The 18,691-nt window shown below is 53.6% G+C and overlaps 1 protein-coding gene across 1 annotated transcript in view; it reads right to left on the reverse strand.

The window, feature by feature from the left end:
• The window catches only part of LOC117652603 (aryl hydrocarbon receptor protein 1), a 90,739-nt gene that overhangs the window by 49,243 nt on the left and 22,805 nt on the right, over positions 1–18,691 (reverse strand). Inside the window, exon 2 of the mRNA XM_034397642.1 lies at positions 13,101–13,291. Coding sequence (XP_034253533.1) covers positions 13,101–13,291 — 191 coding nt within the window. The remainder of the gene's footprint in view (positions 1–13,100; positions 13,292–18,691) is intronic.

Genomic DNA, 18,691 nt, shown 5'->3' on the forward strand with positions numbered 1-18,691 from the left:
CTCAAATTTCATTGTAAGGCATCCAGGGTGCAGTCGTTTAGTGTACTTAAACGCAGTTCCCATTGGCGCGGTTATTACGCGTGGTTTCGTTTTCTACCTGCACCGTGCGAATGCCTCGCTCCGCGGCCAGGGCTTTACCTGCAACAAACGAGAAAGTGGCGCGATTAGCATATCACTCGGAGGGCCCCACATGGGACACACTTCTCTCCCGCTATCCCTTTAACGGCGGAAAAATAGAATTTAAGAGGCGATCTCCGCATGTCGACTGCCGACCCCCGCGACTGCGCGAGTCACGCGACGCGACCCACCCTTGCCCCTGCCCTTCCGCGGCCGGGCCTCCGGGAGAGACGAGGACGCCCGTGGATTTCGGCAATGTTTTTCTTTTCCCGCTCGTTTTTGTCGTGGTAAATATTATTGTTGTTGTTTAAAGTCTTCTCCTTCTCTGCTCCTCGCGACTCAAGCATAGCCCTGCAGTGGAAACTAATTTCCTGTCGCAATAAATTATTCGGTACCGCTCGGGGAAGAATCCGTTTCCCCCCGGTGGCGCCTCGCCCGCCACCCTTGCCCTCGAAAAAAAAAAACTCGAAAAAATAAAACTCTTTAGCCCATATATTTTTCGCCTCACTCGTCCTCGAGTTGTTCCCGGTTTTTCCTTCTCTCTTTAATCCGACAAAATCGCTCTTCCTCCTGCAAACCGGCGTTCAGCCATCCCTCGCGGGGGCGGCGCGGGCTGGGACGGCAATCGGATTTCCTCTGCGCGTCTGTTGCCCGGGCGGGGCGGGGAGTTGTACTGCGGCTCGTTGCGGGGGAGAGACAAAGGTGCAAGGGGTGCAGGGGTGGTGGAGGGAGGGGAAGGGAGGGGGTACAGGGGGAGAGAGGGGGAGAGAGGGGAGAGGGGAGGGGGAGGGAGTGGCCGGGTAATGGTAATTACCTGCCGGTCGGTCACGCGATGCTACCCGCCCGACACAACCCCCAGCCGAGCGGTTCCGAAGAGCGTCCCGGTCGCTCCGTCTCTGTCGCACTCACGGCGGCGCTCCGCGGGGTGCGAGAGAGACGGGGCGACGCGACTACTCCTCGGAACGGCCCGGCTGGCCCCCACACAGCCGCCGCCACCCCGCCTGTCAGGGGTGCCACAGTCGCCAGGAAGATGTTGAGAATGAGACGAAGAGAGGAAGCGAAAGGACGAAAGGAACAGCGAGGTGCCTGCCTGCTTGTCCGTCTGCCTGCTGGGACCTTCGCTGCGGATGCGCAAGCGTTGCGGGTAGGATGGTCTCGCCTGCCGGGTAGGCAATACGACGCATCCGTGTCGGGCGGGTTTGCCTATCCTGCCCACTGCAGGCGCTAGGCCACCAGGCCACCCGCGAAACCTGTCAGTTCATCGCGATTCGACAACAAAAATTAAAAAAAAAACGTCGTACACTGTCAACAATATTTAAAAAAAAGTTGCCGAAGTTAAGTCGATTCCCTTGGTAGTGTTACACCGACTAAGAAAGTGTTCAGCAGCAACTTCACTAAATCTAGTTCCTGGTCGTTCTCCTAGCAGTGGAAGATTACGGCTTATCAAACAACGGACAGTTATAATGCGTAGACATACGATGATCCAGTCAGAAAATAATCGTAACAAAAACAGAAACTTTGCTTGTACCCTTACTACTGAAAAATGCCTGTAGCTCGGGTTTGTTTGTGTTAGCGTTCCTCGAATCGGGGAAGCGTGAGGGCTCGGCTGGTGCCTGCTGCGCTAGGGGGGCGGTGAAATGTTGCCAGAAGCGTATCCAGCCCCCTGTCTAAATGCATGAGGTCCTATCAAGGTCTTCCCTACGCTTTTTTACCCCCTTTCCCTTATCCCGTCGCCATTTGCATAACGACGTCGGCTGCTTTTGGAGGGACCGTCTTTCCTGTCGGGGCGAAAGCGAGACAACATCAAAACGCCCCCCTCTTTTACATCCCCGCGGCGCCATGCGGCCGTGAGGGCCATGCGGCCAAAAGGCGAAAGGGGGCCGAATTTCCATAGCGACAAAACTGGAGCAGACGCGACGCGCGCCGCCCGGCTCTGCTTCGCCGCAGCAGAAAACAATGGGAAATGCAACGCAAACCACCGAAAAAAGAGAAAGTTTTTATTAAAGTCAAAATAACTGAAACTCCACGGGAAAAAAATGATCTTTTGCCTACACATGCTCTGTCTGAGATCAAGATGGTTTCAGTCATTCAACACTGTAAAAAAATTTTCAATGGTATGTTATGGAGTCAGCTGCAACACCATAATATGGAACATTTTCACCATAATATGGCACATTTTCGCCATAATATGGTACATTTTCACCATAATTTGGAACATTTTCACCAAAATATGGAACATTTTCACCATAATATGGAGAATCTTCACTGTACAACATTTAGAGTAGTTCAGAAAACAATGCCGCGGCAAAGCGTGTTTGTTTACCCTGGTGGGCGTGCGTGCGCCGTGCGTGCGGCCCGCGTGCGTGTGCTTCGCGTGCAGCGCTGCCCGTGGGCAAGGTCGCGGTGCGCGCCGTTCAGATGCACTTATTGATTACTTTGTGGCGCCGCGTCGCGACACGCCACCGCTATTCAAATATGCGCGCGCTTTCCCCCCCCCCCACTCTCTTCCTGTGCGTGTTTCGTTTTTCCCGGCCCTTTCTTTTTTAACAGTGCCCCGTCCACTCGCGCCTGCCCTTTCGTACAGCGCAATAACTGCCGACCGGGTGGTTTATCGTCAAACGACGGAGCTGGCATTTTTTTCGTCCCGCTGAATTTAATTCCTCCTCTTGCCTGGAATAAGGCCTTTAGAAATTTTCAGACTTTTTTTTTTCGGTCCCAGCTTGCTGTTTGCGAACACAGTGCACATTTTACAGGGTTTTTTTCGCAGGGTGTAGCGGCGCCAGGCCCTGCAGGGCGCAGGAAGGCAAGACGTTCCGGGGTCGATGTTTCTGGCTGAGCCGGGCGGACTAACGCGGGGTGGCCCGGCAATAAAGGCAGGGGCGTTCGTTCTTCGCTCTTTGTCTGACACGTGCAATCTCACGCTCTCTCTCTCTCTCTCTCTCTCTCTCTCTCTCTCTCTCTCTCTCTCTCTCTCTCTCCCCTACACTCTGTCAGTCCTGCTTCTCCCTTTACTGAACGCAACTCAGCAACGTTTCTTTCGGAAATAATAATCTAAATTCTAGCAGAGAGGCACGTCACCGCGGCACTGTGTCATAAATACATCACCCCTTTTATGAACTAGGCCGCGAAGTGGACAGAGAGAGGGAGAGTGAGTGAGAGAGAGAGAGAGAGAGAGAGAGAGAGAGAGAGAGAGAAAGAGAGAGAAAGAAATTGTCGGGGCCGCGGCGATTATAAGACGCGGACTATTATAGGCCTCCTTTCAGTGGCGGGGACCCTGGAGCGGTAAAGAGCGGGCTGATTGCGGTGCTAAGTAGAGTTATAAAGCCCCCCCCCCTTTTCCCCCTCTTTCTCCTCCGCCACCCCCGCGGCGCCGCGACGCCCCGCGCTTGGCGCCATATTGCTCGAGGAAGGCGGCGCCTGCCGAAAGCGACGCGCCCACAGCATGGCCACGGCCAAGGCGTACGAGTTTCTAAAAAAAAGAAAGAAAGAAACAATGAGAGAAGAAAATAAAAATCATCAATGAACCACGTTGTGGGACCGAAGCCGTGGGCTAACGGTTGTATGAAAAATTTCATGAAGTTGCCTGAAACAAAGGTCTCTCTTCCCATCTCCCCCCCCTTTTCTCTCTCTCTCTCTCTCTCTCTCTCTCTCTCTCTCTCTCTCTCTCTCTCTCTCTCTCTCTCTCTCTCTCTCTCTCTCTGGTCTCTGACTCTGTCTGTCCTCTCTCATTTCAGAGAAAAAATTCAGAAAATGCTTTGTGATGATAAGCTAAGATTGTGACTTTGAAAAAAAAAAACAACTTGATTTTAGATGTTTGATGGTGTGGGACCCAGCACACCGTCTATCCAAACTGCCGCCACAAAATGAGTCACCCAGCGACCCAGCGCGGCCCAGAGCGGCCCCAGGCCACAGAGTCAATCAATGGGACAAGCGAGTAATATGCAAATCGAAGGTTTATCTCGGCGCGCGAACCCAGGCAGGGCAGGGCAAGGTACGGAAGGGCACGGCAGGGCACGGCACCGAAGGGCACGGCAGGGCCGTGAACCGATAAAGCCTGGTCGATAGCAATGCCACATGAGCAACCTGGCGCCGCGCGCCGCGCAAGCTGCATTATAAAAACACGGCCGGTGCTGCACTGGGAAAGTGGGAAAGAGCCGCGATTTTACTGGGTCATACTTTGTATTTGCCGCAGGTGCCTAAGAACGCTTGATGGCTAGTAAAGCTAGGCTACCTTTCTTGAGAGTCGACCGTCACACTGTGACCTCACGCTTCCAAATTATCAGAAGTATTTTGAGTATAAGTAAGCAACAAATTCTAGTTTGTTTGTTAGTAAGTCAAACGAAAGATTTTCTTCAGCAGTTAATGTATGTTCAAAATACTGTCTTCTTTGAAAGGCTAAGGTGAGAAACAGTTTGAAAGGTTTTGAGAGCGAATAAAACGGAGTTGCAAAAAGTAGTTCGGAGTCGGTCAAGGCCGGTCAAGGCTGCCGAGCTCGGCGTGGTGCAGGGTATGAACCTGGCGTCAGCCGCGTGCCGCAGCGGTACACTGGAAGTCCGATTGCAAACGGTGCTGTCCCTCTCGCACCCCAAACGCCCCAGCCACGCGTGCAAGACGGAGACAGAAGAGCGGCGCCGTTCGGACTCGCTCTGTCTCCGTCGCACTCACAGGCTCTCCGCCGGGGTGCGAGAGAGACAGAGCGACGACGAGCCGCTCGGCTGGCGTGCCGCGGCCGCTACCGTGACTGCACCACGCCGCTGTATTTTGGAGGCGAAAATGGCGCGCGCCCGCGAGAGCCACGAGAACCACGAGACGGCCAGAGCCAGAGCCACGTGTGCAACCTGTTGGCTGGTTCGTGCGGCCCTCGCCGTGTCGTGCCGCCATGCCGCCACGCTGTGGCGTGTCGACCGGCCGTGTGACGTCACGAGACACGCGTGCTTCCGTGCCGGCCAACACGTGTTGATTTCTACCCTGCCCCGAAAGAAAGGGGAGAGAGAGAGAGAGAGAGAGAGAGAGAGAGAGAGAGAGAGAGAGAGAGAGAGAGAGAGAGAGAGAGAGAGAGAGAGAGAGAGAGGCCCACACGACGGCATACGGGTGGTTGGTGGATTCAATCACGGCCAGGTAAATCCCCGGCGACATGCAAGCGCGCGGTGACGCGATCAACTCGTCGGCAGCGTCGTTAGGCCCCCTACCCCTTCCCCCTCCCCCAGAGATTGATCACGGAGCACAACGTGCAGAGCATCATGCAGCAGTCTATCGGTGTGACGAGTCAATAGGCGGACAGGCCCGCGAGGTGCGGGAGGGGGTTGCGAGAACCAGGCACAGGGAAGGCCCAGCTCTGGGAAGGGCCACTGCGGGGGTAAGCTAAGAGGAGCCAAAGCCCCGGAACGCGACCTACCACTCCGCCGGACCGACGCAGAAGTGCTACAACTCCAAACTTACCCCTCACAGACTGTGCGACTGCTTTCCTTTGTCGGCGGCCAGGCGCGTGTTTCGTTGGGGCACACTGCAAAATCCAGGCACAATCCCCGTTCGCGGCCCCGGGCCCCATAGAGCAGGCCGGGCGCAACAACGCACAATGAAACACAGGCCGACGCATCCCCCTTCCCCCCTCCCCCCTCTCTATCCACCCCGCGCCCTGAATTTGTGGGGTAATTTTTCCTCTGCGCGCGGACGGGCAGACGGGCCTCGCCCGGCCACGCCCTACGCCCTTCACTCCCTTCCTATTTCCCGCCTTTTACATTTTCCCCGTTCCATTTTCCCCTTTATGTTGTTATTGTTGTTGCTGTTTCTTTTTCTTTCCTCCACCCACGCCGCCGCGTGGTGCTCATGTTTTTCACGAAAAGTAATGCAAATGGAGTCGGGCGGCGTTTCGCCTGTCGCGGGTGGGAAGGGAGGGGAGACGAGAAGGAGGCGGCCAGACGTTCGGACGGAGTCACTCATATACTCACTCACTCACTCACTCACTCACTCACTCACTCACTCACTCACTCACTCACTCACTCACTCACTCACTCACTCACTCACTCAGTCACTCACTCACTCACTCACTCACTCACTCACTCACTCACTCACTCACTCACTCACTCACTCACTCACTCACTCACTCACTCACTCACTCACTCACTCACTCACTCACTCACTCACTCACTCATACACTCACAAATACACTCCACTCATACACTCACCCATGCACTCACTCTTACACTCGCTCATACTGTACACTAACTCATACACTCACACACTCAGCCACCCCCGCGACGCCATGAGGGGAGGGTTGGCCGGTCGCCATGGCAACTGCTGCTCCAATCCCAGCCTCCGCGTCGCGGTGCCGCCGCCGCGCAGCGCTCAGTGATTGGTCGGGGACGGAGCGAATGGTGAAGGGAAGCACCGGCTGAGGAACTCTGTGCTTGGCAGTTTTCAACTGATTTTCAAATGATTCCAAATTTTTCTAGTGTCACCGCTGGGACGCGCCCCATTGCGGACAGTGTAGGCCGAACGCGCTGAGGGCACTGAGCATCGCCTGGATGGCGGTGCGTGCATGCGCGCGCACCACGGATCGGATTGCATCACCAACGAAAATGACGGCCGGGCCAATCTGGGGCCGGCGCGCGTGCACCTGCAGACCTGCATGCAGTGGCTTTTCTTTTCTTGTTCCATTCTGCACTGACGAAAAAAACCTAGACGCGTTTTGAGATCCATAGAGTCGCTAAACAGGACTCAAACCGAACAAGCGACCCCACCAATGGATTCCTCGTTCGGAGAGCAATCTAGTGGTGGGGTCACACGTGCGTTTCCAGTCCCATTTGCGACTCTGGAGCTCAAAACGCGTCCGGGATTTCAACCACCTCCGCCGGTCTCCTGGCCCACTGTGCGTCCACTGCGCACAGCAGCGCGCCTAGAGGTGGTGCAGCGACAGCAGCGGGCGGACCACTGGACCAGGGTGCTGTGATGGATGCTGGGGCCCGCTGCCGAAAAATGAGTCTCATTACAGACGGACATGATAGCCCTGAGAGGGCAGGCCGGCTGGAGAGGGAGATTGAGGAGTGGAAGGGAGAGGGAGAGAGGGAAAGAGGGAGGCGCGGCCTTCGAGACACAGACGCGCCTGCGGCCGGGGAAAAGCATCCGACCCTAATGTCACAGATTCGCGGTGCCTTTTTTTTTCAGGATTATTTGTCCTCCTGGTTTTTTGTTCCTTGAGAAAACTTGTTTCTACGGAAACGTTGCGCTGTTGTACGCTGTTGTTATGTGGTGGTGCTGGTCCGTTTCAATGGGACGGCCGGGTGGTTTCGGAAAGGGGGGGGGGGGGGGGGGGGTGCGGATCATCGCCGCTACTCGGACACCGGGAGCATCGGCAGGGCCTGCAGGGCCCCGGGTAGAGCGGCGCCCTCTGAGAACACGAGCACCTGGGTCACTTCGGTGGAAACGGGAGATCGCAGGCGGAGGGCCGCGGCGTTCGAAAAGCGCGCCAAACGGTGGTCGCGCCACTGCCAAAGTTATCGACCGAATCAGCACTCTCCATTTCCCGCAGAGATTTGCCTTACGGTATTTGCAAGAAAAAGCAACAAAAATACGTTTCTTAAAACAAAATGTTAAGCTTGCATCAAGTGAATTGAAGTTCTCAAGTAAATTAACTTACCGCAAGTCAATTAATTTTCTTGGTAAGAAATGGCTTTTTGGGTGCGCACATCACTTCACCCACTAAATGGTATTCTAAGATGCGTTGTTTGAATTAATAAAAATTTCCGAATCATATTTTTACGTTTTAACTTTTTACCTCTCTTGGAAAAGAAACGCTTTGAAACAAAGAAAACATCATTTGATGAAATGTCCCACAACGGCTGTTATTATTTACAGGACTCATTATTCTTTTCGTCCAAGTTCATTCGGAATGTTTCCGAACCCGTGCCGGCCGTCGGCGGCCGGCCCATGGCTTCTGCCGGTGTGCGCTGTACCCAGTAGCAGCGAACCCATACAAAGCATTCACCGTTCGCGACATGATCGCATTTTTTTCGGAAGCTGGTGCCGAAATCCGAGCCGTCATGGACCGCCGAAGCTGCGTCCGCGGCGGCGGTCGGGAGGCGTTCGGTTCGGGCGAAGGAGCGGCGGCCGAAACCGACCGGCCGAGCGCGACAGAGATGGAGCGGACAGGGCTTTAGGGCGAAAACCGAGCCGAAACATGCAAAGGGATCACTTCCAAGGCGTGGCCAGGGCCGAGGGCCAAGGGCATCAAGTTCGAAGGACCAAGGTCCCTCGGGCGGCGGCCTTCCAGGTTTAGGGAGTACAAGACAATCCCTCGAGGATAGAAAGACCATTCAGGTTTCGATCGGAGGGTGCACGGGTATGGAGAGACTGTTCGCAAGTGCGAGGGGTAAAGGTCAAGAAAACAAAAGATCCGAACGTGGAATAACATGTCTAGATGTCCAGAAAATGACGAACTATTGATTTCAACACTGTACTGTCAAATATTTAAGTCAATACGACTAAAACTTATTCTTTTGACTAAGTCTTTCGTGAACAAATTAACAGAAATTACCGAAGAAATCAACCAAATTTTAGTCGGATTCACATTAACTACTTTTACAGGGAACTCATGCAGACCCTTAGGCTAAAAATTAAATATATCGAAGCCTCAAAATGTCAGTTTTTAATTTTTTCTTGAATTGACTTTTGCAGTGCCACTTTGGGCGGACTCGGTTGCACGCCGCGTTTTTGTGGTGGAGGCACGAAGAAAGGGGGCGCATGTCCTGCTCCCGTTTCAAGGCCAGCCCGAGGGCCAGCCTCACCCCTGTCGCGGTCTTCCGCAGAACTTGACCGGAAGGCGTCAACCCATCAGTTGGCCTCACCACCTGCTTCTCTGTGACTTTCGTTGGCAGAAACAAAGAGGGAACGTTACCACTCGCACCGCGCGATAACAATCGAAGGCATCAAACGTAACAGTCGGTCGTTCGTAGCAGACGACAAATCCACTCTCTTGCATTAATTACTTTTTGCAACGAAATAAAAACGACGCCTTGTTTACGCTGTTGCCATGACAACGCGACCAGCGGCCATACCACCCGCGCCGGACGTCCCAGAACGTCGCAGGCGACGCAGAGGGTGGGGGTGCACAACGACAACGGGGTACAGCACAACGAGGTGCGGCACAACGAGGTGCGGCACAACGAAGTGCGGCACAACGAGGTGCGGCACAACGAAGTGCGGCACAACGAGGTGCGGCACAACGAAGTGCGGCACAACGAAGTGCGCCACAACGAGGTGCGGCACAACGAGGTGCGGCACAACGAGGTGCGGCACAACGAGGCGCGGCACAACGAAGTGCCGCACGAGGTGCAGGATACAGGACGTAGGCGCCATAACTTTTCCAATTACAAGTTGCGACGTCCCTCTGCAACCACCAGCCGCCCCAGAGGTGTTCTATCCGATTCAAGGCAGCGCGGTGTCGTGCACGTTTGCACGTAACGCGGACGAGCGCCGCGCCCCTCACCCGGAGCGTCATCGGCCCAAGCTGCAGGCTGATTCCGCGAGTTCATTTCGTCGCTCTGTCTCTCTCGCACCTACATGGGACGACCTAGGAGTGCGAGAGAGACAGAGCGACGAAACCGACTCTCGGAAGCCTGCTGTGATGCTGTCGATAGCCCGATGCCGGGCTGGCAGCTGCCCACCCCACCCCTTTCCGTCAAATAAGGGCGAACCTACACGGTAAAAACTATTCCGTTTTCCCAGGAGGCGTATGGTAGAGACATAGGTGGTTTCCATGGAGTTCCTGGGTAAACCAGGCGCCTTTTTTTACCGTGTAGTACATGCTTCGCCCTCAAGACTGCAGTCCCAAAAAAAAAAAAAAACGAGCCATGACGAAACACTGTAAATAACCTGAAACAACAACGACGCCATATTGCACCGCGCGGGCCTCATTTAAACTTACGCGCCAAAACTGGCCGCTTTGACTAGCGAGGTGACGATATTTCAAGGCTCTGCATGATGGATTCTCAGGAAGGGGAAGCGGAGGGGCGACTGTGGCGGGGGTGGCGAGCAGGATGTGAGGGGTTGCCTGAGATGGGGGAGCGATACTGCCTTACAGTGGGGTGGGGGAGCAATGCGACATTTATATGCCTCAGTTACAGCGCGGCGAGTACGAAAATAAATAAACGGGGAGCCCAGGTGGCTGCTGAATGTAAAGAAAAAGTTGAAACGATAGCTTGGGGGAAAAGGTGGAAAAATTGCACAAAAAAGTCTATGAAACGTACGACGTAAACGAAGGCATTGTAAAATGATAAAATTGGAGAGGAAATGCTTCGTTTTATGAGGCGAAATTCTTCGTCATACGAGCAATTCTACAGAGCCTTCATTTAAGTTTTTTTTTTCTGGGTCAGAGGAAGTGAGGCAAAAGCTCGGTTTTTGGGCGAACGGCTGGTGTTGGCGGCGCGGGAATCAAGCAAAGAAACCCAATGTCATTCATTCGGCCGTCGGGCCTCGTGTCCATCCCGAGCCGAGAGACCCAGGCCGAGGCCCAGGCCCAGGCCGCCGCCGCGCTTGACCGATGCCGCAGACCATATGGTTCGGACGGAGCGCTGACGGAGCGCGGAGCGAGCCTCGCAGCTTTCTCATTCCGACTGGCAGAGATCGCAATCGCCCATGGGGATCGAGGGACGAGGGACGGCACGGAGCGCGGAAAAATTTCAATTACCGTGTGGCGAATTGAAGGAATGTACGACAAAGCGGGGGAAATTGGAAAATTACACGGAAAAACGTAGAGGCGGCGATGTGTTTGGAGACGATTTGGAGAAAGACTTTCGGGCCGACTTCGGGGCCCCCCAAGAAAAACCGAGAAGGCAAGTCTTTGGGGGGGGTCCTTTTCCGTAATAAACACCCCCGCTTCGGCTGGTGCAGGTTAGGACGGGGCTTCAAATGGGCTGCTTTTAAAACCGACGGTAAGTTTGGGTTTTTTTGACCCTTTTGGCCTATATGTGCGTTTAAATTGGAGAAAAAAATGGCCCCCCGTTCTTAACCCCATAGTTGCTCTTCTAAATGTTTAAAAAAAAAACACTTACGTCGCTCTAGAGCAGCCCATTTGAAGACCGTCACTATCTGCGACCAGCCAAGCCCGCTTTGTTGCATACCGGAGTCGGCCACAAAAACCCTGTTCTAGGGTTTCAAGGTTTTCGACTTGCCAGGCAAGCAAAACCCAGCGCGAGGAAAAGGGGGGGGGAGGCCGAACACCCGGGAAAATGCCTTAATGAGCGGTCCCTTCAAAGGTGAGGGCCCTATCTAACCAGTACAAATCACCCCGCCCCTCCCCACCGCTACCGTCCTCGTTCTGGACATGTGTGCAGGTTAGGCAGCGCGCAGGACGTATCGGACACCATCGCATTATTGCTTCGTACCACGCCCTGGCCTCAGTCCTGGCCTTAGCCCTGGCCTCAGTCCTGGATTCAGCCCTGGTTTCAGCCATGGTTTCATCCCTGGCCCTCAGCTCATGTGCTTAGCTTTGAACCGCATAGCTCTGGCCCTTACCCTTAGCATTGAACCGCATAGCTCTGGCTCTTACTTAAGCCCTTAGCTTTGCACCGCATAGCTCTAGCCCTCAGCTCAAGCCCCTTAGCTTTGAATGCATGAGCTCAGGAAGGTGAGCCGTATCTACAGTACAGTCACCCCGCCCCTCCCCACCGCTACCGTCCTCGTTCTGGACATGTGTGCAGGTTGGCAGCGCAGGACGTATTCGGACACCATCGCATATGCTTCGTACCACGCCTAGGCTTAGCCTGGCCCAGTCCTGGATTCAGCCTGTTTTCAGCCATGGTTTCACCCTGCCCTCATCATGGCTAGCTTTGAACAGCTTGGCCCTCAGCTCAGCCTTAGCTTTGAACCGCATAGCTCTGCCCTTACCTTAGCTTGACCGCATAGCTCTGGCATCTTGCTTAAGCCGCTTAGCTTTGAACCGCATAGCTCTAGCCCTCAGCTCAAGCCCCTTAGCTTTGAACTGCATAGCTCAGGCCCTCAGCTCTGGCCCTCAGCTCAAGCCCTTAGCTTTGTTGAACCGCATAGCTCTGGCCCTCAGCTCGGCCTCAACCCTGGCTGGCCCGTTTCAACGCAGCCTTGTCGGCTTGCCAGGCAACGCCCAGCACAGCACCATCGATCGAGCGAACAGGTGCAGGGCGAAACGCTTTCATTGGCCTGCCTCAACACTCGGAAAGTACGCCATATAAAGAAAACCCTCTCAACATTCAAACGGTGAGGCTTCATACTGTACAGCCGTTTTGTGGACAAGTCAAAATGTCTTCCTGTTTGTCTTTGGCGGTCCAGCCAAAATTTGGGACTCTAAACACACACTGAACACACACACACGCACAGAGAGAGAGAGAGAGAGAGAGAGACTCGCACGAGCAGATACTCAGATACCGCTAACTGCGCACACGACTGTGTACACATGCACTCCCACCGACTCACGCACACTCACACACACGCAGACTCAAACACGCACACACACGCAGGGCCTGGCGGGCCAAAGTAGCCGAAGCAGCTTGTTGTGTAACACTGCAACGGTTCCTATAGGGCAGGGATGGCGGGGCAGGAAGCCCCAGCCCTACCCGCCCCACGGATTACACGTGTAACTCGTGTAATCTCCACATATCCGTTCTGACGTTACAAACCGGCAAGTGCCACGAAGCCCCGGCCCGTCTGCTCGATCTGTTCGACGGGACGCACCGGTCTAGCGAACTTCGGTATACTGGTAGGACTGAACTGTCTTCGAACGCTTCATTCAAGGGGACTACTAGGCTTGGAGGCCTTGCGCCCTTCTAGTCTGTACTTTGATCATGAGCTCGTGCACCCTACGCAAGAGGGGCGTTTAGACTGCACGTAAGGTGAACAGACGACAGTATTACACCAGTGAATACCCCCTCATGAACCTTCGGCCACCAGTGTTTTCCAAGATCTTTCTCAAACCCCCTCAACCATTGCCACGAGGGCCAACAAATCAGACTTACCTTGAAAATAACTCTTTGTTCGGAGGTAGGAGACGGATAGCCGTAGAATTGATAGCCGGTCCAATTTTGATAGAATATTTTGTTCGAATGGTAGGAGGTTGGCTAAGGTGTCCAGCTCGGCGTTCAGTCTTTCGCGGTGCCGTTTGCTGGGGTTGCTTTTCGTAACGCCATCTTTGGGTGGTGGTTTTAAACTGGAACAGAAACAAAATGACATCATCAGAAGGTGTTCAATAACTCAGAGCCAGAGCAGAACTATTGCACACATTTTCTTTTAACGAATGTGACGAATAGCGATTGTTAAAATGTGACAAAACCGTCAATGTCACCTCTGTCTCAAGGAAGGATTCAAGTAATCCCAAAGGAATGTGATGTATCAATAATATCGTGGCACGGTTCACATTCAAAGAAGTGACGTCACCAAGTCAGTTGCCTTCGCGATTTCTCATCATGGGTGTCGGGGCGACTGCAAGTCCGCGGACGGGGTTTTCAACGGGTTCCCTGACCGAGTGACCGCTACACTGCAGTGCCTCCGGCTCCCCACGTTCATCTCTGCCGCGATTAGTCACTGGACCGTAATGTGAACCCGGACTGCCCCCGCCACACCAATAAACCCACAGAGTAAATGATATTAAGGAAATGGGCCAGATCCATCATCCCTTGGTCACGGCCGCGCCTAGATGAGGCGCCGTCTCTCTCGCCCTCGCCCGTTTCGCCAGCGGGAGCGACGAGGACGGAGCGAGCCATCCTGCAGGTGCGAAGCCAGGCCCGACTCGGGGCGGATTTGAACAAGGCCGCGGGAAGGCGCGGCTCTGCTGCAGACTGAGAGTCGTTTTCGTCGCTCTGTCTCTTTCCCACCTCTACAGGACGCAGAACGAGTGCGAGAGAGGCAGAGCGACGACAACGACTCTCGAAATCAGTCTACTGTTGCCGCTGTGGACGTCCTGCTGCAGCTCGGTGCATGCGCCCCATCATTCCAGTCAGTTTGCTGGAGGCCACTTCGCTCTTATTTCGGAGAGTGAAACTAGGGGTGACACTAGGAGTTAAACTAGGGGTATTACTAGGGGTTAAACTCGAGGAAAAACTAGGCGTTAGACAAGGGGAAAAGAAAATTATAAATCACGACCTTGGCTGCCATTAATTAGTCAATGCTCAGCCGCACCTCCGCGCAAAAAAAATAAAAGTCCCTAAATTCTGCTTGCGAATTGCCGCCGACAATGTTGTACAAAAATTATGACAGCCGTCCTGAATGCCATCACAATAATCAGGTGGCTATATCGCTCCTTCGACACAAGCTGAGACGTGGCGGTGCACCGCGTGCGCGGCCACTCGTCTCAAGTTTGGCCGCTCCGACTGTTGTTGTCTGGCGGACAGCTTACGGCATAATTAGTGCGGTCTGCTTGCTACACAAATTAATTACCCTCGCCCGCCTCGAAGCCTCCAAGCGGAAATGCACCTCTTTATGACTCTTTGTCCTGCGCGATGCGCCGAAAGACTTTTATACGGCCACATTTATATTTTAATTTCCACGTCTTCTCGGCGCCGTCTTATCTTCGATTCAGATTAACCCCTTAAGCTTAGCGCGGGCAAAATGATCGCGTAGGCGCGGCGGGGGGGCCTTTTCTTGCGACTAGAAGCGGAAAAAAGGGGGTTTTGCCCCCCTCCCCCAAGTGGTACCAACGTAATCGCCTGAAAGGTAGGCAAATAGCCATACTTTGCCCCTGCAAGTAGGCACAAAGTGCTAATTGCCCTCTGAAGGTCGCCTCTGAATCTACGACTTGTAGATCCACTAGTATGAGCAAAGAAAACGACCCGAGCGAACGGTGCTGGACCAAGCAGAGAGGCGCTGCTCCCGTTCCTCCGATTCCGATTCCCGGTCCATTCGGCTGCCAATAAACGACATTATCTTCGCATTACCATTGAAAATAAGGCCTGCTGCAGGTTTACATGCAGTCAGTGGCCTGCCAAGCCGCCGCGCCGAGGCCGAGCCGCGCACAGGCGAAGAAGGTTGAGCCGCTGCTGGCACAACACTGCCTTCCAACTCATTCCGGTTCATCGGCACTGTTCGGCTGATTACAAGAGTCGTCTTCGTCGCTCTGTCTCTATCGCACCGAGCGCCTCATGAGTGCAAGAGAGAGAGACAGAGCGACGAAAACGAATCTCGGAACCAGTCTGCTGGTGTGAGCGTCTTAACTCCAGAATACTTAGCCCTGAAAAGGTGGAACTTTTCTGACAGTGCCTCCTGTTGACCTCACACAGCAAGTCACTAGCTTTACGGACTGCCCCTGGCAATCCAAGCAGAGCAGGAGCATCAAGGCGAGGAAGGGCGCCCGGGAGGTGCTCCTGTCAGCGGGACTGACCCAACAACAACAACAACAACCGTTTTAGGCGGACCACAGGGGCAGTACTTTGCTCCGCAACGCCGCACACGCATGCCCGACACATACATTCATAAATGAACATTTTGGCCGGATTAGCTTTACAAATGCCTATTTGCACTCGTGTGTGCTTGTGTGTGTGCCCGTGTGTGCGTGTGTGTGTGGCAGTGTGAGTGCGCGCTTCTTAGAGCAGGCTTTGCGCGGGCGAGGGCCAGCAGGGCCCAGCAGGGCGCGTTGGAGTGACACCTGATAGGCGCTGCGGCGCGGCCCCCGGTTTAATAACAGCTTTTAATACTTTTAATTACACACATAGCCCGGACTATTACCATGTCCCAGGGGAGCGGCCGGTCTGCCGCGCCACCACACAGTGCCACGGCAGTGCGCAACGAGTACAGGGTGTCTCGTTTTCTCGGCTCGCCATCGATCTAGGGTTCAACGCCGGGTCGCCTCCAAAAAATAATACCTTAAAAACAGTCTCAAAATTTAAAAACACAGTTTTTAACCAGATTCCATCAAAGAAATCAGGGTACTGCCACTGAGCAAAGTCTCATAAAGGTCTTATAGAAATAGTTTTGAACCTAGCTCGATACAGCTATGTATTGTTCATTGCCATCCGCGTTTACTGTTAATTGCATAAAAACTTTGCTGCAGCAAGGTTAAAACTTTTTAATCCTCTCAAAAATTTGAACGGTCGGCATTTCACTGCTCGCTCATGAATCGATCACAACTAATGTACACCTCTGTCTTTTACCTACCCACAGCACAAACCTTTCCCTTTCCTCACCTGTGTATCAATTCGCTTCGCCGAATCGAGACCAGCACTATTACCGGGAATCGACAGCTATTAGGAAACGTTCCGACGGTGGAGGGGGCGCGGCGCATCTCCGCGAGACTTGCTCCGATAAACTGAACATGCTCTGATTCAGCTTCTCGCCGCTCGCAGCGCGGCCTTTCCACCGCCCTTGTTAACATTTTATTTTGCCTTTTTTAGGTGCCCCTACTTCGGTGCAAAGTGGCTAATGAAACAAGCGTACACCATATGGGGTGAAAGTTGCAGAGTGAGTGAGTTGCAGGCATTGTTAACATTGTCAACCGCAATTAGCAGTGCGTGGGCGACTAACACGCTCACTGTATGTATGTGTTAGTGTGTGTTCACTATGACGTCGCTGACACAATCCAGGTGAACAATTTTAGTCACTGACTGCAGTGAAAAGAAGCAGACGACGTACACACTACCACGAGTCTTCTAAATTGTATCTTACCAATGGCGTCGAAACAGAAAATTCTGAATTTAAAATTCAACAGCGTGTCAAAAAAATCCAATTTGTACCCTACCACTGCTGCCTTTAAAAAAATTCTTAACGCCTTTAGTTACGTGTCAAAAAAAAATCCTCACAGCATTGCTTAGGGAAAGCAAATACACCTTGTTCTTTTAAAAACATTTCACATTATTGAAAGAAGTTGCCAAAAAGAGTTTCCAAAAACAATATTCTCAAATTTTTAATGTCATGATCCTGAGTGGTATTATCAAATTCTTCACGTTCTTTTTCAAGCGATTCTCAAACATATCATTTCGCTTTCGCAGGTCCCTGCCTTTATCACCAGCGTCCAGCTACCGTCCTACCGTCCTCGCTGGGAAGCTTGAAGCTCCTCTATCCAATCCGCGTGGTACACATCTGTCACCCCATTACTTTAGATATGCAAGGAATGCTGCGCTCGCCCGTCCCCCGCCGCGGACACCTTCCAAAGTCCGGCACGGGGCGGGGCGGGGCGGGGCGGGGCGGGGCGGGGCGGGGCAAGGCGGCCCATTACCGTGTTAATGTGTTCTCGCTGTTCCAGCGGGCCGCGCGACTGCGACGCCACCGCGGCCCCTCCCCGCAGGTGCGACAGAGATGCCGCGAGGCGCGACAAGGACGCGCGGACGCGGCCGGCACCTTATCCGCCCGAGCCGTCGGGCCGTCGCGACGGAAGGGTTTGCAATACTGTACGATCGGCAGGGCAGATGGCACACTGCAAATCCGGCTCGAGGAACGTCAAGCTGGGACACTGACTGCAGGCAGCGCACATCCAGGCATGTGACGTCACGTTCGGTTAAACGACAGTCGTGTCACGTTCCTTTGATTTCTATTCTTTGGCTCACTACTTTCGAAGTCTATGCCACTTTCGCTTGATTTATACGTCACATCGTTTAGAGACTTCCATCGATTTCGTTTAGAATAAGATTAATAAAACAACTGCTGTGCCTTTTTGTGATGTTTTGAAACCTAACCAAATTCAACCTTGTGACTACATTTTGCCTGCAATTCCTGTTTTGGCCATAGCAGAAAAAGACCTGTGCCACCTGCTATTTTTCAAAACAAATGGCAAGATCCTGAATGGTGTATAATATATTCTACTATCTTTCCTGATAACTTGGTACACTGGTAAACTTTGTGCCGGCAGTGCAGGAGCAAGTGCAACACGCGAGTGGTCTGCACGGCGACGCCACTGTGTCATCCTGCAGTCCGATACTCAACAGTTATCCGGCGCCGCTACCGTTCGCATGCTTCGCACCGGCAGCGTGTTATCCCCTGGCTCAATATCGGCCCGCTGTCACGCCCAGCACACTGAGAGTCGTTTCCGTCGCTCCGTCTCCCTCGCACTCTCGCGGCGTCCCGCGTCGGTGCGAGAGAGACAGAGCGACGAAAACGACTCCCAGTGTGCCGCACGCCCCGTGGCGTGGGCTGCCCGGGGATCGCCCTGCCGAGCGAGGGACGTCCCTCGGATTCCGGTAACCGGGCCACTGTTCTAATATTTCATTATGTGGATCCGTTTCCCAAATTTATCGACTTTAACTTTACTCATGCATTTTTAATTTTGAGGAAAATATACGACGGCGCACCCAGAAACAAAAGTGCCCTACAGTGGACGGAGGCGACGAAAACTCTACACACTTTTTGAGCTCCAGAGTCTCTAAACAGGACTCGAACCAAACGTGTCACTCTTACAAATGGATTCTTCGTTCGGAGAGCAATCCATTGGTGGGGTCACACGTTCGGTACTAGTCCCGTTGAGTGAATCTGGAGCTCAAAACGCGTCCGGGATTTTGACCGCCTCCACCGGTCTTCTAGCCTACTGTATGCTCTCCTATTTTCACAGGGATCGCTGTTAGGAACCGTTGGCGACTCCCGCCTGCCTGGACTACTCGGCGCGGTGGGCTTTGGGGGGGGGGGGGGG

The sequence above is a fragment of the Thrips palmi genome, unplaced genomic scaffold, assembly GCF_012932325.1.
Source record: "Thrips palmi isolate BJ-2018 unplaced genomic scaffold, TpBJ-2018v1 HiC_scaffold_7, whole genome shotgun sequence".
Lineage (NCBI taxonomy): Eukaryota > Metazoa > Arthropoda > Insecta > Thysanoptera > Thripidae > Thrips > Thrips palmi.